The sequence below is a fragment of the Macaca nemestrina genome, chromosome 20 (assembly GCF_043159975.1).
Source record: "Macaca nemestrina isolate mMacNem1 chromosome 20, mMacNem.hap1, whole genome shotgun sequence".
Lineage (NCBI taxonomy): Eukaryota > Metazoa > Chordata > Mammalia > Primates > Cercopithecidae > Macaca > Macaca nemestrina.
Window position 1 is genome coordinate 44,461,732 of NC_092144.1, and position 21,759 is coordinate 44,483,490.

Below are 21,759 nucleotides of genomic sequence, written 5' to 3' on the forward strand. Positions count from 1 at the left end.
AGGAGAATCGCTTGAACCCGGGAGGTGGAGTTTGCAGCGAACTGAGATTGTGCCGTTGCCCTCCAGCCTGGGCTACAGAGCGAGACTCCATCTCAAAAAAAAAAAAAAAAAGAAGAAGAAGGAGAAGGAGAAGGAGAAAGAAAAGAAAAGAAAAAGAAAAAAATTAGCTGGGCATGGTGGCACACACCTGTAGTCCCAACTACTCAGGAGGCTGAGGCTGTGCACTTCAGCCTGGGATACAGAGTGAGACTTTGTCTCCAGAAAAAAAAAAAAAAAAAAAAACGGTTAAGAAAAAAAGAAAAAGAAACAAGCTCAGGTCACATTCCTTCCGTCTCAAAGCCCTCCCACGGCTCCACCTCACTAAGAGTGAAACGGTGGCCTCTCTGCCCTTGTCCCCTCCCACCTGCCCCTCACTCACTCTGCAGCAGCCACAATGACCTCCTAGTGTCCTCCTGTACCCCAGGGAGGCTCCCACCTCAGGGCCTTTGCACAGGCTGTTTCCTCTGCCTTAAACACTCTTCCTGGAGGTCCTTATGTAACTGATCATTCTCATCCTTGAAGTCTCAGTGCAAATGTCACCTTCTCCAAGAAGCCCTCCCTGACCATACACATGAAAAGGCCACCACTCCTAGCCTCTCTCTACTGTAACCCTTCTCATTTTCTCTCCTTTGAAGTATCTGTCAGTCTCTTAAATCATCTTTTCTGTCAATCACTTCCTTGTTTATGATCTGTCTTCCTTTTGACAGAGTATGTATTCTTCAAAGGCAGGAACTTTGTTGAAAAATAGACAAAAATCCCTGGAAGAAAGACAACAAACAAATACAGAAGTAAATTTCTGATATGTCGAAAGGTAACAGCTAGTTCTGGAGAAGAAAAAAGCAGGAAAGGGGTGAGGGGCCAGTGAGGGTGTTACCCTTTAAGACAGGGAAACAGTCCAGGCACAGTGGCTCATGGCTATAATCCCAGAACTTGGGAAGCCCAGGCAGGAGGATCGCTTGAGCCCAGGAGTTCAAGACCAGCCTGGGCAACATAAAGAGATCCCGTCTCTACAAAAAATCACGTAAATTAGCCGGGCGTGGTGATGCGTCTTGTAATCCCAGCACGTTGGGAGGCTGAGGCAAGAGGATTGCTTGAACCCAGGAGTTCAAGACCAGCCTGGGCAACATAGTGAGATCCCATCTCTACAAAAAATCAAGTAAATTATCCAGGCGTGGTGGTGCATCTGTAGTCCCAAGTCGGGAGGCTGAGGTGAGAGAATCACTTGAGCCCATGATGCTGAAGCTGCAGTGAGCCGAGATCATGCCATTGCACTGTAGCTTGAATGACAGGGCAAGACCCTGTCTCCAAAAAACAAGAAAAGAAAAGAAGCAGTGAAGTGTGGAGCAGAGATCGGAAGGAGAGACCGGGAACCATGTAGATACATGGGGAGGTTGTCCAGGCAGAGGAACAGAGGCCGGAAGGGTGCCTGGTGTGTTGGAGGAGTGGTGGGGAGATCCGGAGAGCTGGCGCAGAGTGAGCGGACGAGTGAAGGAGTGAGTGAGACAAGATGAGGAGAGGGGACAGAGGTTCATTTTGTGGGACTGCCCAGGCCTCGGTGGCGAGTTTGGATTTTCTCCAAGTGTACTAGGGAGCAATGGAAGGGTTTTGAGCAAGGGAGGGATAGGATCTGATGTGTGGTTTCAAAGGGCTCCTTGGGTGCCATGTGCAGAGTGGATCTCAGCAGTGGCAGGAGCAGGGGCCCAGGAAGGACACGTGTCTGGACGTGGTTGCCCGACGCAGCCTGGGTGTCTGCGTTCCAGGTGAACAGCTCCCAGGCTGGCCTGCCCCTGATCCTGGCTGGGGGGCACACTCTGGGCCTTCTCCACGCCCTTGGCCATCACAGTCCAGGTGGCACCCGGCCTCTCCATGACCTTTCACGAATCCCATGCCCTCTGGGTGGTAGTGCCTGAGACCTACACCAACACCCTCTGTGGCCTGGGCGGCGACTTCAGCATGGATACCCGGGATGACTTCAGCGGCTCTGACAGCATGTGGCTCTCTGAGGCTAACAGCTTAACGGGGGATCCAGCCCCTCTGTGCCCACCAGACAAGGCAGCCCTATGCCAGGCCTTCTGTGGCTTGCTGGGCACCCAAGATGGGCCCTATAGGGCCTGAAGTAAGGACGTGGATCCCCAGGTCCATGTGGAGAACTGCACCCGTGACCTCTGTGCCAAGGGGGGGCTCAAGAGAGTCTCTGTGTGCCGTACTGGGGAGCTATACCCAGGAATGCCAGCAGGGCAGCCTTCCCATGCAGCCCTAGAGACACCCCATGGCCTGCGGTGAGTGGGTATTCCAAGGAGGGTCTTTCTCAGCCTGATCTCCCCGGCTGGCCCAGTACCACCTCCAGGATGTCCTCCTAGGTCAACACCACCCAAAGTGAGCCACTGCATGCCTTGCTGGCCAACTGTTCCCCCGAAGAACCTACCTGCTTAAAACTCTGCAATAACAATGGCAGATGACACTGAGCGCTATTGCATCAGTCAGGATGGTCTGGGTTATGCTGAAATGACAAACTGACCTGAACATGACTCAGCATGACCAAGGGTGTTTCTTCATCACTATCTTCATCACCTTTGTCATCACCACTGTCACTATCATCATTACCATCACCATCACCATTATCATCACCACCATCACCATTACCACCATCAACATCATCATCACCATCATAACCATCACCATCACCACCATCACCATCACTACTATAATCACTACCACCACCATCGTTGTTACCACAACCACAACTATCATCACCACTACCATCATCACCACTATCATTACCATTACCATCACCACTATCATTACCACCGCCATCAACACCATCACATCACCAACATCACCAGTACTACCACCATCATCACCATTACTATCACCATCACCACCACCACCACCATTATCACCACCATGATCGCCCCGCCACCGTTATCACCATCATGATCACACAATCACCATTATCACCACCATGATCACACTGCCACCGTTATCACCACCATGATCACACCACCATCATTATGCTACACCCTGATGATGCCTCCACCTTCCCTCCTTTGCCTTTATGACTTACTCTTGGCCCCCACAACCCTCTCTCTGCTCCCTTGGTCCTCTTCTGGTTGGAAATGCTCCAGAATAGTAATGCTTGCTCAATTATTTAACTCCTGTTTTCTTCCAGAGCTGGCCTGTCCTCCCCACAGCAATTACGAGCTCTGTGGCTCCTCCTGTCCTAGCTCTTGTGCCGAGCCTGCCCTGCCCAACAGCTGCCTGACACCATGCCAGGATGGCTGCCAGTGTGACCCAGGCTTTGTGCTCAGTGGCATGGACTGTGTGTCCCCCGTCCAGTGCGGCTGCTCCATGGGGAGCAGGTACCACCCGGCCCGGGAGGCCTTCTGGGCTGGGGAGCACTGTAAGAAATTCTGCCACCGTGAGGCTTCCACCCACACTATGCACTGCTCCCCGTCCTCCTGTGGGTGGGGCAGAGATGCGGGACCCTCAGGGGCATCTTTAGGTGCCACCCACTCTCCCCTGGCATTTATCAAACAACCATGCACTCACACATCACCTCCTTTGACCGGAAGACTGTTGAGTTTCCAGGCACTTGTGCTTCTGTTTTTACCAAGTCCTGTGGCTCCTCCAGCTCTTCGCCCCTTTTCAACTGGGGAAGGAGAACAACTCCAGCAGCCCCATTGTGTTCATTTCAAAGATGTAGGTTCATGGGACCCAGGTTTGCCTGAAGAGAGAGCCCTGACCTGATGAGGTAAGCACTCATTGGCATCTAGAGACTCTTGAACTGATTGAAGCTAAGAGAAATACATTGGCTCAAAACCAAGTAAAAATCATGTGATAGCCTAGTGAAAGTGTAGATATTCTGGGTCCACAGAAGTTCTCTTATACCACTTTGGCTATTTTGGTTACAGAAAGCCTCATAAAAAGTAACTCAAACCAGCCACAGATTGTGTTTTATGATTTTTTAGATGAATTACATAACTGAAAATTCCAGAGGGTGATCAGGCATGGTTTGATCAGGGTGCTAACTCAGTTTCTCAGCATTTCTCTTGATCTGTGGTTCTCTATAGCATTAACTTTGTCCTCAGGCTGGCTTTTCTTGTGATGGCAAAGTAACTGCCAATTTTCCAGTCCTTAAATGTGTATTCCCCATTGTCCAAAACCCAAATCTTTTCTTACCCTAAGTAAGCAACAAAAATTCCAATGCTTCACTTTAATTAAACCCCACTGAGCCAATCACTGTGGCCCAGAGGTTTTCTTAAGCCTATCTAATCCTCTCCTCAGGAGTTGTAGGTGGGAGAGATCCTGCCCCACCTCGCACCTCTGGCAGCCACTTCTTGCAGGGAGAGAGGGCAAAATGGGAACCCACCCCAGTGTCCTTAAGTCCCCCCAAACCAGTATTTCATCTTAACAATCTTCAAAGAGTGTAAATGGCCTGGTAAACCTCCACTCTGAGACCTGAAGCTTTTGTCTAGAACCCACAGGGGTGGATGTGTTTTCTACGCCAGAGGGCCCCTGCCTACAAGAGTTCCATTGTCGGCTATTGGAAAACACACAGCCACACCCCTCCCACTCCACCCCCTTCCAGGAAGGGAACCAGCTTTCAGAATTAGTCATGCTGTCAGCGTCCCACACAACGAGCCCATTGACTCCAAAGGGCAGCCCAGCAGATGGACTGCTCATATTATCCCAGTGGTACATATGGGGAAACTGAGGCCCAGGAAGGGAGACTTGCTTGCCTAATGTCACACAAGGAGAAAGTGGCGGTGCTAGGATTTGAACCCAGGCTGTCAGGCTCTGAGCTCTTCCCTCTTGTCTGTGGGCCTACTGTGTGCTCCCAAAGCTGTGGCCAAATTAAGGAGGTGGCATGCCTGATTCATCTGTGGTGGGGCCTGGGACGTATAGTAACTCTCAAGAATGGTGTTCCTTAGTCCAGGCACAGTGGCTCACGCCTGTAATTCTAGCACTTTGGGAGGCCGAGGCAAATGGATTACCTGAGGTCAGGAGTTTGAGACCAGCCTGGCCAACATGGAGAAACCCCCATCTCTATTAAAAATACAAAAAAATTGCACTTTAGGAGGCCAAGGTGGGCAGATCACCTGCAGTCAGGAGTTTGAGACCAGCCTGACCAACAAGGTGAAACCCCGTCTCTACTAAAAATACAAATTTTTTTTTTTTTTTTTTTTTGAGACGGAGTCTCGCTCTGTAGCCCAGGCTGGAGTGCAGTGGCCGGATCTCAGCTCACTGCAAGCTCCGCCTCCCGGGTTCATGCCATTCTCCGGCCTCAGCCTCCCGAGTAGCTGGGACTACAGGCGCTGCCACCTCGCCCGGCTATTTTTTGTATTTCTTAGTAGAGACGGGGTTTCACCGTGTTAGCCAGGATGGTCTCGATCTCCTGACCTCGTGATCCGCCCATCTCGGCCTCCCAAAGTGCTGGGATTACAGGCTTGAGCCACCGCGCCCGGCCTAAAAATACAAAATTAACCGAGCGTTGTAGTACGTGCCTGTAATCACAGTTACTCCGGCGGCTGAGGCAGGAAAATCACTTGAACCTGGGAGGCGGAGATTGCAGTGAGCCGAGATCATGCCATTGCACTCCAGCCTGGGCAACAAGAACGAAATTCTGTCTTTAAAAAAAAAAAAAAAAAAAGAATGGTGTTCATTCATCTACTCATTAAATACTTCCTGGGCACCTACTCTGTGCCAGACCCTGGGCTCAGTGCTGGGGAAACAGTAGTGGGTGGAACGGTTGAGATCTCTCCATCGTGGAGCTGAGATTCCAGAGGAGAGAGAGACAACAGGCCTGACCAGTAAGTGTGAATTATATAGTTTGTCAGGAGGCCGTATGCATTCGTGCGAGGGAAGAAAATACAGAACGGGGGCCGGGCGCGGTGGCTCAAGCCTGTAATCCCAGCACTTTGGGAGGCCGAGACGGGCGGATCACGAGGTCAGGAGATCGAGACCATCCTGGCTAACATGGTGAAACCCCGTCTCTACTAAAAAATACAAAAAACTAGCCGGGCGCTGTGGCGGGCGCCTGTAGTCCCAGCTACTCGGGAGGCTGAGGCAGGAGAATGGCGTGAACCCGGGAGGTGGAGCTTGCAGTGAGCCAAGATCCGGCCACTGCACTCCAGCCTGGGCGACAGAGCGAGACTCCGTCTCAAAACAAAAAAAAAAAAAAAAAAAAAAAAAGAAAATATAGAACAGGATGGGGAGGGGCGGTGGTGGCTTCCAGATGGAAAAGATGGTTTTAAACTGAGAAGCCAAGGAAAGCCTCTTTGAGAAGGTGATATTTGAGCAGAACCCCAAGAAAGAGGAGGAGAGAGGGACCCATGTGCACATCTGGGGAGTGAGTGAGTCCCACAGGGGCTGGATGGGGCCTGGTGCGTTGGAGGAGCCACAGGGAGGCTGGTGTGGCTGGAGCTGAGTGAGGGGCTAGGGAAAAGAGATGATGAGGTCAGAGAGGTGATGGGGACCAGATGGAGGGGGACTTATGGGGCTAGTGAGGACTTGGCTTTTGCGTGGAGCGAGGTGCGCCCAGGACAGGGCTCTGAGCCAGGTGGGTCCTGACGTGACTCAGGTGGTCCCAGGCTCCCTCTGGCTGCAGGTGGGGACAGACTGCGGCGGGGCAGGGACCAGAGCAGGGAGGCCAGGGAGGAGGCTCTGGAATGTCCAAGCTGGAGGGGACAAAGGCTGGGCCAGGGTAAGGGCAGTGGGGGGGAGAAGTGGATGGTTCTGGAAATATTCTCTGGGGTCTTATCCCCTCTTCAAACTGTGCTGACTGTTTCTGGGGCCCTGAAGTTTACGTGGGCCCCTGGTTTTTGTTGTTGTTGTTGTTTTGTTTGATTTTTGGTTTTTCTGAGATGGAGTCTCGCTCTGTCGCCCAGGCTGGAGTGCGGTGGCGCGATCTCAGCTCACTGCAAGCTCCGCCTCCCAGGTTCAAGCTATCCTCCTACCTCAGCCTCCAGAGTAGCTGAGATTACAGGTGTCCACCACCATGCCTGGCTAATTTTTATATTTTTAGTAGAGATGGGGTTTCACCATGTTTTTCCGGCTGGTCTCGAACTCCTGACCTCGTGATCCGCTCGCCTCAGCCTCCCAAAGTGCTGGGACCTACAGGCGTGAGCCACCACGCCCGGCCGCCCCTGTTGTTTTTTAGCGCTCCCTGCGCCCCCCCGCAGTCGCACAGGGTGTGTGTGCAGCCAGACGTGGGCTGGAATCCTGACTGCCCCTTCACTAACTGGGTGACTTCCGCTAAGCAGCTAAGCCCGGGTGCTGCAGTTTCCCCAAGTGGAAGAATAACTCCCCGCAGGCAGTTAAGTCCTGCGCCACAAGCGCTAGGATTGTTGGTTGAGAATAGACAGTCAGCAATTGTAGGTAAATGACTCAGGCCGGAGCAGGGGTGTGGCGCTGGCGCAGGCTGAGTGCGGCACTGCCTTTTTGGATACCGGGGTGCAGGGGGAAGGGGATGTGGAGATGGGCCCCGGCTGCCAGCAGGCTGCTGGGTCAGTGCCTCCGCGCAGCCGAGGGTGCCAGCCAGGCTCTTAGAACTGCAGACTCATGGTCCTGCCTCTGCAGCCAGGAGGGAGCCTGCTAGCGCCAGCGCCAGCCTCAGAGCCTTGGGGCTCCCACCATGCGGGGGGTGAGGGGGCCGGAGCTGGGTGGCCAGGAGGGGTTAAGTCACCCACAGCCAGGAAGGGGCAGAGCTGGGCCCCACGGGGCTGTGGATGGTGAACTGATCCAGGAGGAAGGAGAAGGAAGACGTGGGAGGACCAACAAAAACTCAGGCAAAGGAAAAATATATAGAAAATATATAGACAGTAAAAGGAAAAATATATAGAGATAAAATATTTAATATATAATCTATAGTAATATACATAAATATATAGTTTCTTAAGTTCATTTAAATTGTTTCCTTAACTGTTAGTTTACACAGTTCTAAATTTATATTTCCTTCCACTTTTTCGGTGTTGTTTTTTATCTTGTGATTTATTTCTTTTTGTTAACTTTAATATTATATTTTTAAGGGCTGGGCACGATGGCTCATGCTTGTAATCCTAGCACTTTGGGAGGCCCAGGTGGGCGGATCACTTGAGGTCAGGAGTTCAAGACTAGCCTGGCCAACATCGTGAAAGCCTATCTCTATTAAAAATTACAAAAAATTAGCCGGGTGTGGTGGCAGGTGCCTGTAATCCCAGCTACTCAGAGGCTGAGACAGGAGAATTACTTGAACCTGGGAGGCGGAGGTTGCACACCGAGCTAAGATCTCACCACTGCACTCCAGCTTGGGTGACAGAGCGAGACACTGTCTTGTAAAAATATATATTTTTAATTGATTTTTCCACCAACTTTGGAGATTTTCAACTATAGAAAAGTCATGTAACCCGTACAATCCACTCAAATACCCTTCACATAGCTTCCTCAATTCTTAATATTTTGCCTGATTCTCTTTATCTCTATATATCCATGTAATTTTTTTCTGAGTTTCTGTGTCTCAGAAATCTTTTCCTGCCCTATTTCCTTGTCCAGGCGTTTTCAAAAGACTCAGTCTCCTCTGTTGCTGGTGGACCAATAAATAAACATTTAGCCTTTTTCTGGAGGGAGATCACAACACAAGACAGAGCTTTTCCTGAATCCTTCAGGCGGATGCGCCCTCTCTTCCTGGTCTGGGGAGGACAGTCCTGGGGCCTTTGCTGTGTAAACCACACCCCGAGGCACCCCAGAAGCTGCATCTGTCGGGTCTGTGCTGTAATCATGGCCTTGTAGGTGGAAGGCAGGTCTGAGATGGGAGGTGACCGAAGCAAGTCTGGGCCGGAGCAACCGCAAGGCCCCCTCTCCCTCCCTCCCTCCCTCCCTCCCTCTCTCCCTCCCTCCCTCCCTCTCTCCCTCCCTCCCTCCCTCCCTCCCTCTCTCCCTCCTTCCCATGAAGCCTCAAACCAGGCAGAGCTAGGGCCTGGGTCACCCCAGGGAGACAGACCTGCCACCTCAGGAATGGCTTCCAGGTGGGAATGGGGGTCCTTTTAGTCCAGACCTTTCCAGAGATGCTGGAAACACAGCTTGTTACATTGAAATGTCCTGCTGTTTAAATGTTAACAATTATTAATGTTTGCAGCGCTTTGTAAACTAAAGGAAAGGTACAGTACTTGCGTTCTACCCTGGGGCCACCAGTTTACAATCCTTCTGTTAGGGACTGAGTCAGGCTGGGAGGGGGCTGCAGGGCTCCCACTTGAACCAGAAGTCCGTGTCCCGGATGTCTAGCGCCAAACGTGTTCCCTGCCCTCTCGTGTTTCCCTGTAGTTCCTGCCCACACCCAGGAACCCCAGCCATTTGCCCAAGCTCCCCTACCCCCCCACCCTGCCCCTACTCCCCGCATGATGGGGAAGCTGGCCAAGAAATTCATTCCTGCACACCCCCTGCCCCCATCAGCACCCCCACCTCAGCTCCTGCAAGGCCTCAATGGATAGGGAGTGGCGGGGGAGAAAGCCTTTCTTTTATAATTGTTTTAAATGTACTTTTATTTTTATTTTTTTAGAGACAAGATCTCTCTATGTTGCCCAGGCTGGTCTTGAACTCCTGGACTCAAAGGATCCTCCAGCCTCGGCCCCCCAAAGTGCTGGGATTACAGGCGTGAGCCACTGTGCCCAGCCTGGTAATTAACAGATACTTTGTCAGCACCCACTATGCACCAGGCCCCGTTCTATAATTCAGATGAAACTCTGTGAGACGAGCTGATGTGCTGGCAGGGGAGGCAGATAGCACTACCAAAAAAAAAAAAAAAAAAAAAAAAGCAAACAGAAGTTTCCTAGAATATGCTTTGAAGAGAGTTAAGTCACAAGGTCATAGAGAGGTCAGGGGGTAGGTGCGATGGTGGTCGGGGAAGGCCCCTTGAGCGTCATGTCTTTGAGCTGTCCAGATGTGGGAGAAAAGAGCCAGGCAAGGGAATAGCCATTGAGAGGGCTCTTGGCCAGAAACACGCCTGGAGTGATCCAGGAACGGCAAGGAGGCCCAGGTGGCCGGAGCAGAGTGAGTGACAATAGGGGTTGGGCGGGGGCCCTGAACCTCCCGAGTTTGCCGAGTCCCTAAGATGGGGGACTCCAACTGGTGGCCCCAGGGCCTTATCCAACCACTGGATATTTTTCATTCTGTCTACAAAGTGTTAAGAAAACGAAGTTACCAACATTTAAAAATCAGGGCCGGGTGCAGTGGCTTGCACCTGTAATCCCTGCACTTTGGGAAGCCAAGGTGGGAGGATCACTTGAGATCAGGAGTTCAAGACCAGGCTGGGCAACATAGCGAGACCCCTGTCTCTAAAAAAAATTTAAAAATTAGCCATGTGTGGTGATGTGCATTTGTAGTCCCAGTTGCAGGGGAGGTTGAGGTGGGAGGATCATTTAATTTAAGCCCAGGAGTTGGAGGCTGCAGTGAGCCATCATTGCACCAGTACATTCCAGCTTGGGCAACAGAGCAAGAACTCACCTCTTAAAAGAAAAAAATAATCAGGGGCCAGGCGTGGTGGCTCATGTCTGTAATCTTAGCACTTTGGGAGGCTGAGGCAGGCGAATCACTTGAGATCAGGAGTTGGAGACCAGCTTGGCCAACATGGTGAAACCCCGTCTCTACTAAAATACAAAAATTAGCCGGGTGTGGTGGCACACACCTGTAATCCCACCTACTCGGGAGGCTAAGGCACAAGAATTGCTTGAACCCAGAAGGCAGAGGTTGCAGTGAGCTGAGATTGTGCCACTGCACTGCAGCCTGGGCAACAAGAGCAAAATTCCATCTCAAAAAAAAAAAAAAAAAAAAAATCAGGAGATTTCATCATAGAAGTCTCCATTTCTAGCTTCTGTTGATGAGTGATGACATCAGAACAGCACAGAGACAGATGTCAGGGAGCCTGTGGACTCTTGGCCACTGTGTCACCTCACGTGGCTCCTGGAAGCCAGGCAGACAGCGATACGTCCACAGCCACACCATCTCCATGGTGGCAGGACAGGGCTACCTGCCAGCGCCCACTCTTCTCCCACAGATGCTGAGACCACAACGCTGTTCCACAAAGCCTCAGGAAGCCATATCGCCCTGTCCACCGGCCTCTCTGACCCCATCTTGCCCAGGAAGCGGGACCTTGGCATACCACTGTGACCACACCTCCCAGCCAGTCAGCCTGACCACTCAGGCTCTACCTGCAAAGGCAGGACCCCACCCAACCAGCACCCCTCTCAGGGCTGGGGGTGCCTCCAGGCGGCCCTCTCTAGGGCCAGGAGCCTGCAGAAACACTCCCAGCCTTAAGTAAAGAGCAATGAAGTGATTCAAACAAAATCAATAAAAGTTTGAATCAGGGATGGTATAACATGCTCTGGCTTCGATTCTGTGCTTTAATTCAGCGTTCCTGAAAACCTTGTGGTGTTCAGAAACTCTCTGTAGGTTTGGTTTTTTTTTTTTCATTTTGTAAGAATTCCCAGGATATGGAGAAATCACAGCCACTCACAGCCTCAACAGGTTCTTTGGGCCCACATGATTCCAAAAGCAAAATGAGAGAGACTTTTTCAAATATGTTTATTGTCTGTATTATATACAATATATTAATAAAACATATTACCTATGTGCATTTAAAACATAACTGAAGTCAAATTGGCCCTTAAGACTCACTCCAAAAGGGACCTGATCCCCGATAGGGTGCAAGTGACTGCACAAACTCTGCTCCCTACAGCCCTTCCTAAGGGTCTCAGTGTGCTCATCACACTGGGGTCTCATAGTCTTCCTGACCATAAACCCTAAGCCCCAGCCCCAGCCCAACACACACTTGGATGCAGCATGTTCACGTCCAGCCTAGGAAGAATTTGTGGTTGACCTGGGTTGGGTAACAACCGTAAACATCTGTACATCAGAATGTAAGATCATGGTGTTTAAAACTACAGAACCTTCAGAGGTTGTCAGAAGTCTCGAATTGCTGGTCCCCCAGGTTGAAACCAGTCAACAGATGTGGTTTGTTTGACCTACAAATTTTTTTAAAAAATCTGATTCAAAGTTTTTAAATTAAACCTCTTTAAGGTAGTACATTTTCAGGATGCAAAATTCAAAACATATAAGAGGGCACGTGATGATGAGTGCGTCTCACTTCCACCCCATCCTCCAGCCTCCCAGTTTCCTTCTACAGAAGCACCCATGGATGCCAATCTCCAAAAATATTTTATTCATTACAAGTATATGAATATGCATTATTTTACCGCTCACAAATGGTAGCACGCTCCACGGTTTCCCTACACCTTGTTTTTTTTTCCGCTTAGCAAGCTGTCTGGGAAATACCTCTGTATCTATCCACGGGCAGGGGGGTTCCTCCAGGATTTTTAGGCAACAGTTTTCCAGTTCACCCCGTTCCAGTGAAGGGCAGAGCGTCACCCGCCCTTCCCAGCCACCCTGCACGCACCCCGACTTGCTCTCTGATGCCTGCAGTTCCCAGGCTGCCCAGCAGAGGGAGACACCATTCCACTCCCAAGACCACCAAGGGGTCGTCCCAGACACAACCAAGCTTGGAAGGGTCTGGGGAAGAGATGCTATCTACACAGACACAAAGACCCCCCCCCCTAGCTAGACTGAGTTAGCCTCCGGGCCTCCCCTTGCTGTTTCTATCTCCTCCTAGGCCTCTTGCTTGGAGTCCTACCCCGAGCCCCCCCCCCCCGCGCCCCCTCCCCGCGCCGCTTTCTTATGGGAACTGGCCCCACCTTAACAGGGGTAGCAGGGAGCCTTGTCCTTGTCTAGGGCCTGGATTTGACAACTTGCCCCAGGGAACCACATAGAGAAAGGGTGTAGCGCTGGCGAGCATTCTCCGCCCCCATCCCTCAGAGATGACAAGTGGGGGGTCCTTCTCTCTGCCCCCAGCAGGCCAGTTTCCGGCAGAGCCTTGACCTAAACCCCCTTTTCCTGTCCTGTGCTCCACACTCCCAGCAGCTGTTTCTCCCTGGCCTGGCCCTGCAGCCCTCCTCCCTGCCCCCACGATGGTGTTGGGGTCGCCTGGAGTCCAGCTGGTGTCCAGGGCAGAGCTACCCCTTTCCTGGCCCTACCCCTCCCCGTGACCCCAATCCTCCGCCAACCGCTCAAAGGATCCTTGTTCTCCATCCAGCCCCCAGACAAAAGTCCCTCTGTCTAAGAAGGCGGAATTGAGGGGAGGGGGCACCCCCAACTGGGACCATGGGGGAGCCTGCACAGACCCCATCCGGAAGGAATGCCTGGAGGAGGAGGAGCAGGAGACGGGGGAGGAAAAGGGGAGGGAGCCTTGTACAATGCAGGGGGCCTTATCTAGACTAGGAGGCAGCTGCCCCCACCAGCGCCCACTCTGTAGACCCGGACATCTGGCTCTCCCAGCACCCACGGAAAGAGTTTGGCTAGGAAACTCCAGCCTGGTGCCTGGGAGCCAGTTCTCATTCTCCCCAGGGCAGGGAGCAGGTTATGACCAGGACTAAGGTCCCAGAGTCCCCACCCTGGCCCCTCCCTGCTGTTCCAGCCGCTCCCTCATATGCACCCCTGCCCCATCTCCTGACTTTGGTCATGCCAGCGTCTCTGATAACCCTGAAATTGTCCCTGCAGCAAGCTGTGGCCTGGAAGGGGAATTTAAGTCCCCCACAATTGCCAGCAGTCCTTCCACCAGCCAAAACACATCATCTAAGGGAAAGAAGTCAGGTCGGAACACCAACACATCACTTCCCTGCATGGCCCTGGAGGCTTTGCCGTTTAAAGACCCCAGAACCTTCCCCATTCAAGGTCCTCTCCTGGGCACAGAAGATTGGAGAGCGCTCCTCCCTTAATTCCAGGGACCGAGCTCCAGCCCATCCAATTCTCTGTCTCACCTGAGGCTGCTGTGGCCCTGGTGACCCCCGGGAGCAACGTGCTGCCCATGGCTGGGATGGCTGGGGAGGGGGTGAAGCTGTCTCTTTAAGAGCAGGAACGGAGCCCCTGGGCCTTAGGGCATCTGACTTGTTTCCTACCTGCCCAGGTTTGCTCAGGGCGTGGCAGCTTCGGATAAAGGCAGGACTCCGCCTTGCAGCCCCGATTTCTCCCGGAACCTCTGCTCAGCCTGGTGAACCACACAGGTGAGCAGCTGGGGCCCCCTTCCTCCAAGCCCTCCTTGGCTCTGCCCCTAAACGAGGGAGTATCTACCTGCCCACTGACCCTGCCACACACAAGCTCTGCTGTTAAAGAGCCTAAAATCTTTGGAAATGTTTTTCTGGAGCCAGGAGATAGGAGAAAGTCCCTTCCCCTAATGTCCCTTTCCCCACCATTCTCCTCTCAGGGACTGGTTGAGCTGGCTGGGGTGAGGGCAGGACCGGTAAGTGTGGTTGGGGTGTCTGGGAAGACTGATGTCTGCATGGATTAGGGGTATCTGGGTTGGGGATATCTGGGTGGAAGAGAGGGGGGTGCCTGGGTAGGTAGGGGTATCTAAGTGGACCAGGCGTGCGTAGATGGACTGGGGACATCTGTGTGGATGAGGAGTGCTAGATGCACTCGGGGTGTCCAGGCACTGAGGGATGTGGATTCTGGAAACCTCCAGGAAAAGAGGACAGAGCTGTTGGGGAAGTTGTAAATACGGAGTTGCTTGGGAGATTTCAGGAGCACAGAGCGGGCAGGATCTTTCTGCCCGCCCCTGAACATGAGACATTTCTCCTACAGTATGGAGGAATAGAGGGGATAGCAGAGGGCAGGTGGGGCAAACAGTCCTCAGGCCGGCCTTGGGACCTCGTGGCCAGGAAGGATCAGGGCAGGTAGACAGAGCATCAGCTGCAGGGCTGCCTTCCTCTCTAACCTGCCCACCAACCACATTGGTCTGGGAGCAGTCCAGGGCCTCTTCAGCAATAGCCTGAATCGGGAATGTGAGGGCAGACCCAGCTCCCGGCTCCCTGCAGCCTCCAGAAACGTGGGGCTGGACATTGTTTTGCAGAAGCTGGGGCTGGGGCTGGGGCGAGGCAAATACCATCTGTTAGTCTTGGCTGGATGACATCATGGGAAGGGGGAATAGTGGGGCCTTGCAGGCCAGAGGTGGCTTGGAGGAGCCCTTGGAAAGAGGCTTAAGAGGTGAGACTCAACAGCCACGGCGACAGAGCATAGGGCTTTAAGATGAATTTGCAGGGGTTACAGGATTACAACTGCAATGTGTGCTAATAATAGTGCCCCCTACATTAAGCTGCAGAGATTGAGCAAATAAGTGGGAAGCTAAGGAAATGCCCCGTGGGGTAGACACTCAATAAACATCTGCTGCTGTTATCAGGACTCATATGGTTATGGGTGACAGCTTCAGACCACCAGCAGTCTACCTACAACCTGTGCCCCTATCCACCATGCCATCCTGCCCACCCACCCACACCAGCTCCCCCGACCCCCAACACTTTTGGGGATCTTAAACACTTCCTGGGTCTCAGTAATGCTCCCCAAAGTCTCAGGCTTTCTTCCCACAAAAAAAAAAAAAAAAAAGGAAAAGAAATGGATGCTCAAACTAAAATTGTGAGTTCAGCATGTGGAATTAACTGGGAAGCTGAGAGGATTCCCAGGCCCTGGGGTGCGTAGGCAGAGGGAGGAGTCTGTGCCAACCTGCAGGGACCACCCGCACCGTTGGTTGTGGCGCCACCCTCTCTCAGCATTTTTGCTGTCCATGAAATTGCTGGGGGGTTGAGTGAGAACACAGCAAGGTCAGTGTGCACCCCAGGGCAAGGTGGAGGAAGTACCAGCTCTCGCTATCAAAATTATAACTAGACCAGGTGCGGTGGCTCACACCTGTAATCCCAGTACTTAGGGAGGCCCGGGTGGGTGGATCACCTGAGGTCAGGAGTTCGAGACCAACCTGGCCAACATGGTGAAATCCTGTCTCTACCAAAAATACAAAAATTAGCCAGGCATGGTGGCACACGTCTGTAGTCTCTGCTACTCGGGAGGCTGAGGCAGGAGAATTGCTTGAACCCAGGAGGCAGAAGTTGCAGTGAGCTGAGATTGTGCCATTGCACTCTAGCCTGGGCGACAGAGTGAAACTCCGCCTCAAAAAAAAGAGAAAAAATAAAAACAATTATGATAACTATGCACTCAGCATTTGGGCAGGAACAGGGCAGGGGAGGGCATGCTTGGAGGCCCGGGCTTGGTGCAGCCTTGCAGGCTGGGAGGGCAGGACTGATGCCAGGTCAGGAAGGAGAGAGAAACAAGTTCCTTATGCTGAGCAGGTCTACCTGGGAAAGAAAGTGCTCTGCGGGGCCTAGGGTAGGGTCAGGGGCTGGGCTGGGGACTCAGGCTAGGCAGGGTCAGGGCTGGGACAGGGAAGGGCATGGGTGAGGGGTGAGGGGCAGGAGGTTCTGGGGAACAGAGATGGAGCTAGGGCTGCAGCCAGGCTGAGTTTGTCCCCCTCTACACCCAGTCCCAGCCTCAAGTCAATTGCTCCACACACCCCGCCCTGAGCAGCTTGAAGAACCTGCTCAGTCCGCAGCCTGAAGTCTGCAATGTCCTGGCAGGGCCAGGCAGGCTCTGAGCCGTCTATGGAGACACCCCCGGGAAGCAGGCCTCCTGCCACCTGGCTCCCAGCACCTGGCTTCCCCAAACACCCCAAGGCCCTGACAGTCCTTAGTTAGGAGCAGCTGCTGGGGAGCCAGGCCTGGCTTAAATCCTGCTTCCTGGCTAGGGCACCTAGTTTCGCCTCCCAGAGCCTCAGTTTCCCCATCTGTCCAATGAGGACAACAGCGGGCAGTGGTGCCCTCATTTGGTTGCGGGGCGATTCACAGAAAGCCTGGTCCATGTCCAGTGAGTTATTATGGCTCCTCCCGCGTCAGGCCCGAGTTTCACCCAGTCCCCACTCCACGGCGCGGCTGCGGCTTATCTCTCAGCCCAGCGAGATGTCAGCCTTCTTGCCCTGGGTGAACTGTGCACCCTGCCTGGGGAGCAGGGGAGGAGGGTTGGGGAGCCATAGGCACAGGGCCAGCCTCCCAGTGGCTCTGCTAAGGCCGGACCTCCTGCCACCCCTCTAGGCCCGCGCTCTGACATGCAGAAGGTGACCCTGGGCCTGCTTGTGTTCCTGGTAGGTGAGTACCCATCCCCCAACTGCCTTTTCCTCTGGATCCCCTGGATGGGGGGCTGCCAAGCCTCTGTCTCTCTCCTGTGCTTTTCTACCACCCCAGGGAAGGTGGTAAATGTTAGAACAGCATCTCCTTGAGGGTAAGTAAAGTCAAACTAGTGATTGCCAGGGATACACAAGAAGAGCTGGCTCGCACAGCTGGAAAGTCACCATCTTCCCCATTCTCTCGCTCTTTCTTTCTTTTTTTTTTTTGAAAGGGAGTCTCTGTCACTCAGGCTGGAGTGCAATGGTGCAATCACAGTTCACTACAGCCTTGAACTCCTGGGGTCAAGCGATGCTACTCCCTTAGCCTTACACAGCTAGAACTCTAGGCACACACCACCAAGCCCAGCTCATTTTTAAATATTTTGCAGAGACGAGGTCTCACTGTATTGCCCAAGCTGATCTCAAACTTCTGGCTGAGTTTGATCCTCCCACCTCAGCCTTCCAAAGTGCTGGGATTACAGGCACGAGCCACACTGCACTGGCCTTGATTGACTATTAAACATAAATAATGGAAGCTAGAATACAATGAAATTACACCTTCAAAGCACTGAAATAAGATAACTGCCCAGCCAGTTCTCTTGTAAATTTTCCAAAAACTTCAAGTAGAAGGCTCAGCTCGGTGCGACTGCATCTTTAACTTCCAAACACTTTTCCTCTTTTTTCTTTCTTTCTTTTCTTTTCTTTTTTTTTTTTTTTTTTTGAGACAGAGTCTCCCTCTGTTGCCCAGGCTGGAGTGCAGTGGCATGAACTCAGCTTACTGCAACCTCCACCTCCCGGGTTCAAGTGATTCTCCTGCCTCAGCCTCCCAAGTAGTTGGGATTACAGGCATGTGCCACCATGCCTGGCTAACTTTTATATATTTTGTTTGTTTGTTTGTTTTGAGACGGAGTCTCGCTCTGTCGCCCAGGCTGGAGTGCAGTGGCGCGATCTCGGCTCACTGCAAGCTCCGCCTCCTGGGTTTACGCCATTCTCCTGCCTCAGCCTCCTGAGTAGCTGGGACTACAGGCGCCCGCCACCGCGCCCGGCTAATTTTTTGTATTTTTAGTAGAGACGGGGTTTCACCGTGGTCTCGATCTCCTGACCTTGTGATCCGCCCGCCTCGGCCTCCCAAAGTGCTGGGATTACAGGCGTGAGCCACCGCGCCCGGCCCTAACTTTTATATTTTTAGAAGAGACAAGGTTTCACCATATTGGCCAGGCTAGTCTCGAACTCCTGACCTCAAGTGATCCTCCTGCCTCGGCCTCCCAAAGTGTTGGGATTACAGGTCTAAGCCACTGCGCCCAGTCCCCTTTTTACTTTTTCACTGCAGCCTTGACCTCCCAGGCTCAAGGAATCCTTCCACGTCTGCCTCCCAAAGCTCTGGGATTATAGGCACACTTTTTATCCATTACACAGGGCAAGACTAGTATTCCCTGCAGGGTAGTGATCTAAAATTACATTTTCAATAAAGTCTATTTAAGTGTATAATAGTGAGTCATTTTCAATGATGTGCAAACACCAGACCAGGTGGGTGTGGACATGGTGGAAGCGGGAGGATGGGCTTTGAGCATGATGGGACTTGGGGAAACAGGAATCTGGGAACTGAAACCATCTGTCGTCTTGACCAGAAAAGTCCCTTGCTGCTGCAGAAGGCATGGATTAACCACGTGTCTGAAACACGAGACCAGACAGTGGCCAAAACCCTCCTAGATTAGAACCAATTTCAGGTGGTAGAATGCTGGCATGACTCGGAGGTGTGGGGCTGAGTGGGCGAGTTCACATTTCCATGATGGGATATGAGGGGATGAGGCGGCTGCTCAGTGACAGGACCCCTTTCCCAAGGCCCCTGAAACTCCACGGGCCCTGCCCAAGGGCTTGGCTGAGGCCAGCATCACCATCTCCCCTCCTTCCCCTCTTCTCCCACCAGGCTTGCCTGTCCTGGATGCCAATGATCCAGAAGGTGAGTCAGACTGGACTCTTTCACCTGTCCCACCCCCAAATTCTCCCCTGGGTGGGAGCGGGGCCTGCATCCTGGCTGTAATCCTGGATTCATGAAGTTTTTTCTTTCCTTGCAGATAAAAACAGTCCTTTCTACTATGGTGAGAGCCTGTGCCCCCATTCCCTTCCCCCTAACCCCACATACTGCTTGGTGCCAAGGGTTCCCACACAGGATTGGGTGAGGGTCTGATGTGAGCGTCACAGGACAAAGATAGGAAGGGACTAAGATGGGGGCACTGAAGAGTCCACATGGGGGATTAAAGGAACTAGAGGCAGCAACCTGGCCTTTGGGAAGGTTCTATTCCAGCAAGATAGTTAGACACACGCAGGAGGTGAGGACAGTTTGCAAGAAGCCATTGTTTGGTTCACATCAACTGCTGGGAGAAGTGTTGACTTGAGAAGACTTCCTGGAGGTGGTGAGCTGTTCGGTCAAAACCCTCATCTGGCCTCCAGGTTCCGATGACCTGCTCCCTACTCCCCGCTCTGCCCTCACCTCCTCCACGCTCCTCACTCCTTCTGCTCCAAGCCTCTCAGACACCGTAGACATACTGCCAGCCTCAGACCTCTGCGCTTGCTGGTTCCTCTGCCTGGAACACTTCCTTCCATAGAACCAAATGGCTCTCTCCCTTCCCTCTGCTCAAATGCAGCCCCCTAAGAGGCCTTCCCTGACAACTCCCTCGAAAAGAGCTGCCCTCTGACTTGTTTTTTAGAGACAGGTCTCACACTGTTGCCCACGCTGGAGTGCTATGGCGTAATCATAGCTCACTGCAGCCTCAAATTCCTGGGCTCAAGCGATCCTCCTGCCTCAGCCTCCTGAATAGCTGGGACTGCAGTCATGCACCACCATATCTGGCTAATTTTTGTATACTTTGTAGAGATGGGGTCTCACTATGTTGCTCAGGCTGGTCTTGAACTCCTAAACTCCTGAAGTCTCAAAGCTCTGTATATTAGGTTGGTTCAAAAGTAATTGTGGTTTTTGCAACCGCTTTTCATGGCAAAAGTGCATTTTTTTTTTTTTTTTGAGGCAGAATTTTGCTCTTTCACCCAGAGTGTGACTGGCTGGAGTGCAATGGCGCAATCTTGGCAGTCTTGGCTCACTGCAACCTCCACCTCCCGGGTTCAAATGATTCTCCTGCCTCAACCTGCCGAGTAACTGAGATTACGGGCGCCTGCCACCACGCCTGGCTAATTTTTGTATTTTTAGTGGAGACCGGGTTTCACCATGTTGGCCAGGCTGGTCTGGAACTCTTGATCTCACGTGATCTGCCCACCTTAGCCTCCCAAAGTTCTGGGATATCAGGCGTGAGCCACTGTGCCTAGCCAAAAACGTAATTACTTTTGCACCAACCTAATAGGTGTTAGCCACTATGCCCAGCCTGCCCTCTGACTTTCCATCTCCCACCCTGCTTATTTTTCTTCAGACCACTTATCTCTGCCTGACCCTGCATGACAGATCTTGTTTGCTGGTGTGTGAACTAGAATGTGAGCACTTAGGATTTTGTCTGTTTTCTTATGGCGGTGTCTCCGGCACCCTGCGCATCCTAGATGCTCCATATGTATTTGTCAAGAGGATGGGGGGATGGATGGAGAGGACATAGCCTGGCACTGAGGTCCCCTCCACTTTCCTCCTAGACTGGCACAGCCTCCAGGTTGGCGGGCTCATCTGCGCTGGGGTTCTGTGCGCCATGGGCATCATCATTGTCATGAGTGAGTGAAGGAGCTGGGGGGAGCAGGCGGGCCGGGGCTGGGGCTCCCCTCCCCTGACCACTCAGCTCTCCCCAACAGGTGGAAAATGCAAATGTAAGTTCGGCCAGAAGCCCAGGTAAGATACTGTTCCAGCATGCCCGCCTCAGGCTGGCTGGATGCTTTTCAGGGTGAAAGGGCTAACTGTCCCAGCAGGAGAGGCCTCCGGGCTCTGCCCTGCAGAGTTCCTGCCGCTAAGATTTCCAGGTTCATGGTTTCTAGCTGGTAATCCCCGGAGGGCCCCAAATCCTGAAATGCTTTGGCCCCTGGGATTGCACAACCCCCCAAGTGGAAAAGCAGCCAGGAAGACATGTCTGGGCAGGCTAAGAACCCTCTACCCGGAGGGAGAGGGCAAATGGGGGTGGACACGGATCTCACCGCTTTTGTCTCCTTAGTCACCATCCAGGGGAGACTCCACCTCTCATCACCCCAGGTAAAGATGGGGCAGCATGGGGCTGAGGGGAACACGGAAGTGGTGTGTGTGTGTGCGCATGCGCATGCACACTGGCAAGAAAACTCAATCCACCCTCACAAATGGACCCCGTCACCTCCCCCAGGCTCAGCCCATAACTGATGAAGACGGACCAGCTGAAAGTGGGTGGAGGACCGTTCTCTGTCCCCAGGTCCTGTCTCTGCACAGAAACTTGAACTCCAGGATGGAATTCTCTCTCCTCTGCTGGGACTCCCTTGCACTGCAGGGCCTCATCTCACCTCTCACAGGAGGGTCTCTTTGTTCAATTTTTTTTTTTTTTTTAAATCTAAAATGATTGTGCCTCTGCCCAAGCAGCCTGGAGACTTCCTATGTGTACACTGGGGTGGGGCTTGGGGCACCATGAGAAGGTCGGCGTGTCCTGGAGGCTGACACAGAGGCTGGCGCTGAGCCTGCTTGTTGGGAAAAGCCCACAGGCCTGTTCCCT

General features: G+C 52.6%; 1 protein-coding gene and 1 long non-coding RNA gene across 3 annotated transcripts; one reads left to right on the top strand and one right to left on the bottom strand.

Moving 5' to 3' along the window:
• Positions 1-296: 296 nt before the first annotated feature.
• LOC105495544 (uncharacterized) lies at positions 297-3,224 on the bottom strand. Its single transcript, XR_011617552.1, has 3 exons — positions 3,104-3,224; positions 2,465-2,539; positions 297-797 (listed from the first exon to the last, which is right to left on the bottom strand). It is a non-coding gene; the product is annotated as an uncharacterized lncRNA (long non-coding RNA).
• Positions 3,225-5,769: 2,545 nt separating this feature from the next.
• On the top strand, positions 5,770-21,625 carry LOC105495539 (FXYD domain containing ion transport regulator 3). 2 transcript variants are annotated; one of them, XM_071086309.1, is made up of 9 exons: positions 5,770-5,849; positions 14,027-14,123; positions 17,031-17,084; positions 19,029-19,061; positions 19,177-19,200; positions 20,732-20,806; positions 20,885-20,921; positions 21,238-21,275; positions 21,400-21,625. In XM_071086309.1, the coding sequence occupies exons 3-9, from the start codon at positions 17,045-17,047 to the stop codon at positions 21,414-21,416; spliced, it is 264 nt and encodes an 87-aa protein (XP_070942410.1). In that variant the 5' UTR covers positions 5,770-5,849; positions 14,027-14,123; positions 17,031-17,044; the 3' UTR covers positions 21,417-21,625. The 2 variants fall into 2 exon arrangements, with proteins under 2 accessions (XP_070942410.1, XP_011763526.1); XM_011765224.2 differs by lacking the exon at positions 5,770-5,849 and adding an exon at positions 13,577-13,713.
• The last annotated feature ends 134 nt before the right edge of the window (positions 21,626-21,759 follow it).

What these genes read in the sequence shown, in the direction of transcription:
- LOC105495539 (XM_071086309.1), top strand. Translation starts at nt 17,045, where the DNA reads ATGCAGAAGGTGACCCTGGGCCTGCTTGTGTTCCTGGTAG. An exon ending in AAACAGTCCTTTCTACTATG is followed by an intron (nt 19,201 to 20,731) that starts GTGAGAGCCTGT and finishes CTTTCCTCCTAG; the next exon opens with ACTGGCACAGCCTCCAGGTT. An exon ending in AAGTTCGGCCAGAAGCCCAG is followed by an intron (nt 20,922 to 21,237) that starts GTAAGATACTGT and finishes TTGTCTCCTTAG; the next exon opens with TCACCATCCAGGGGAGACTC.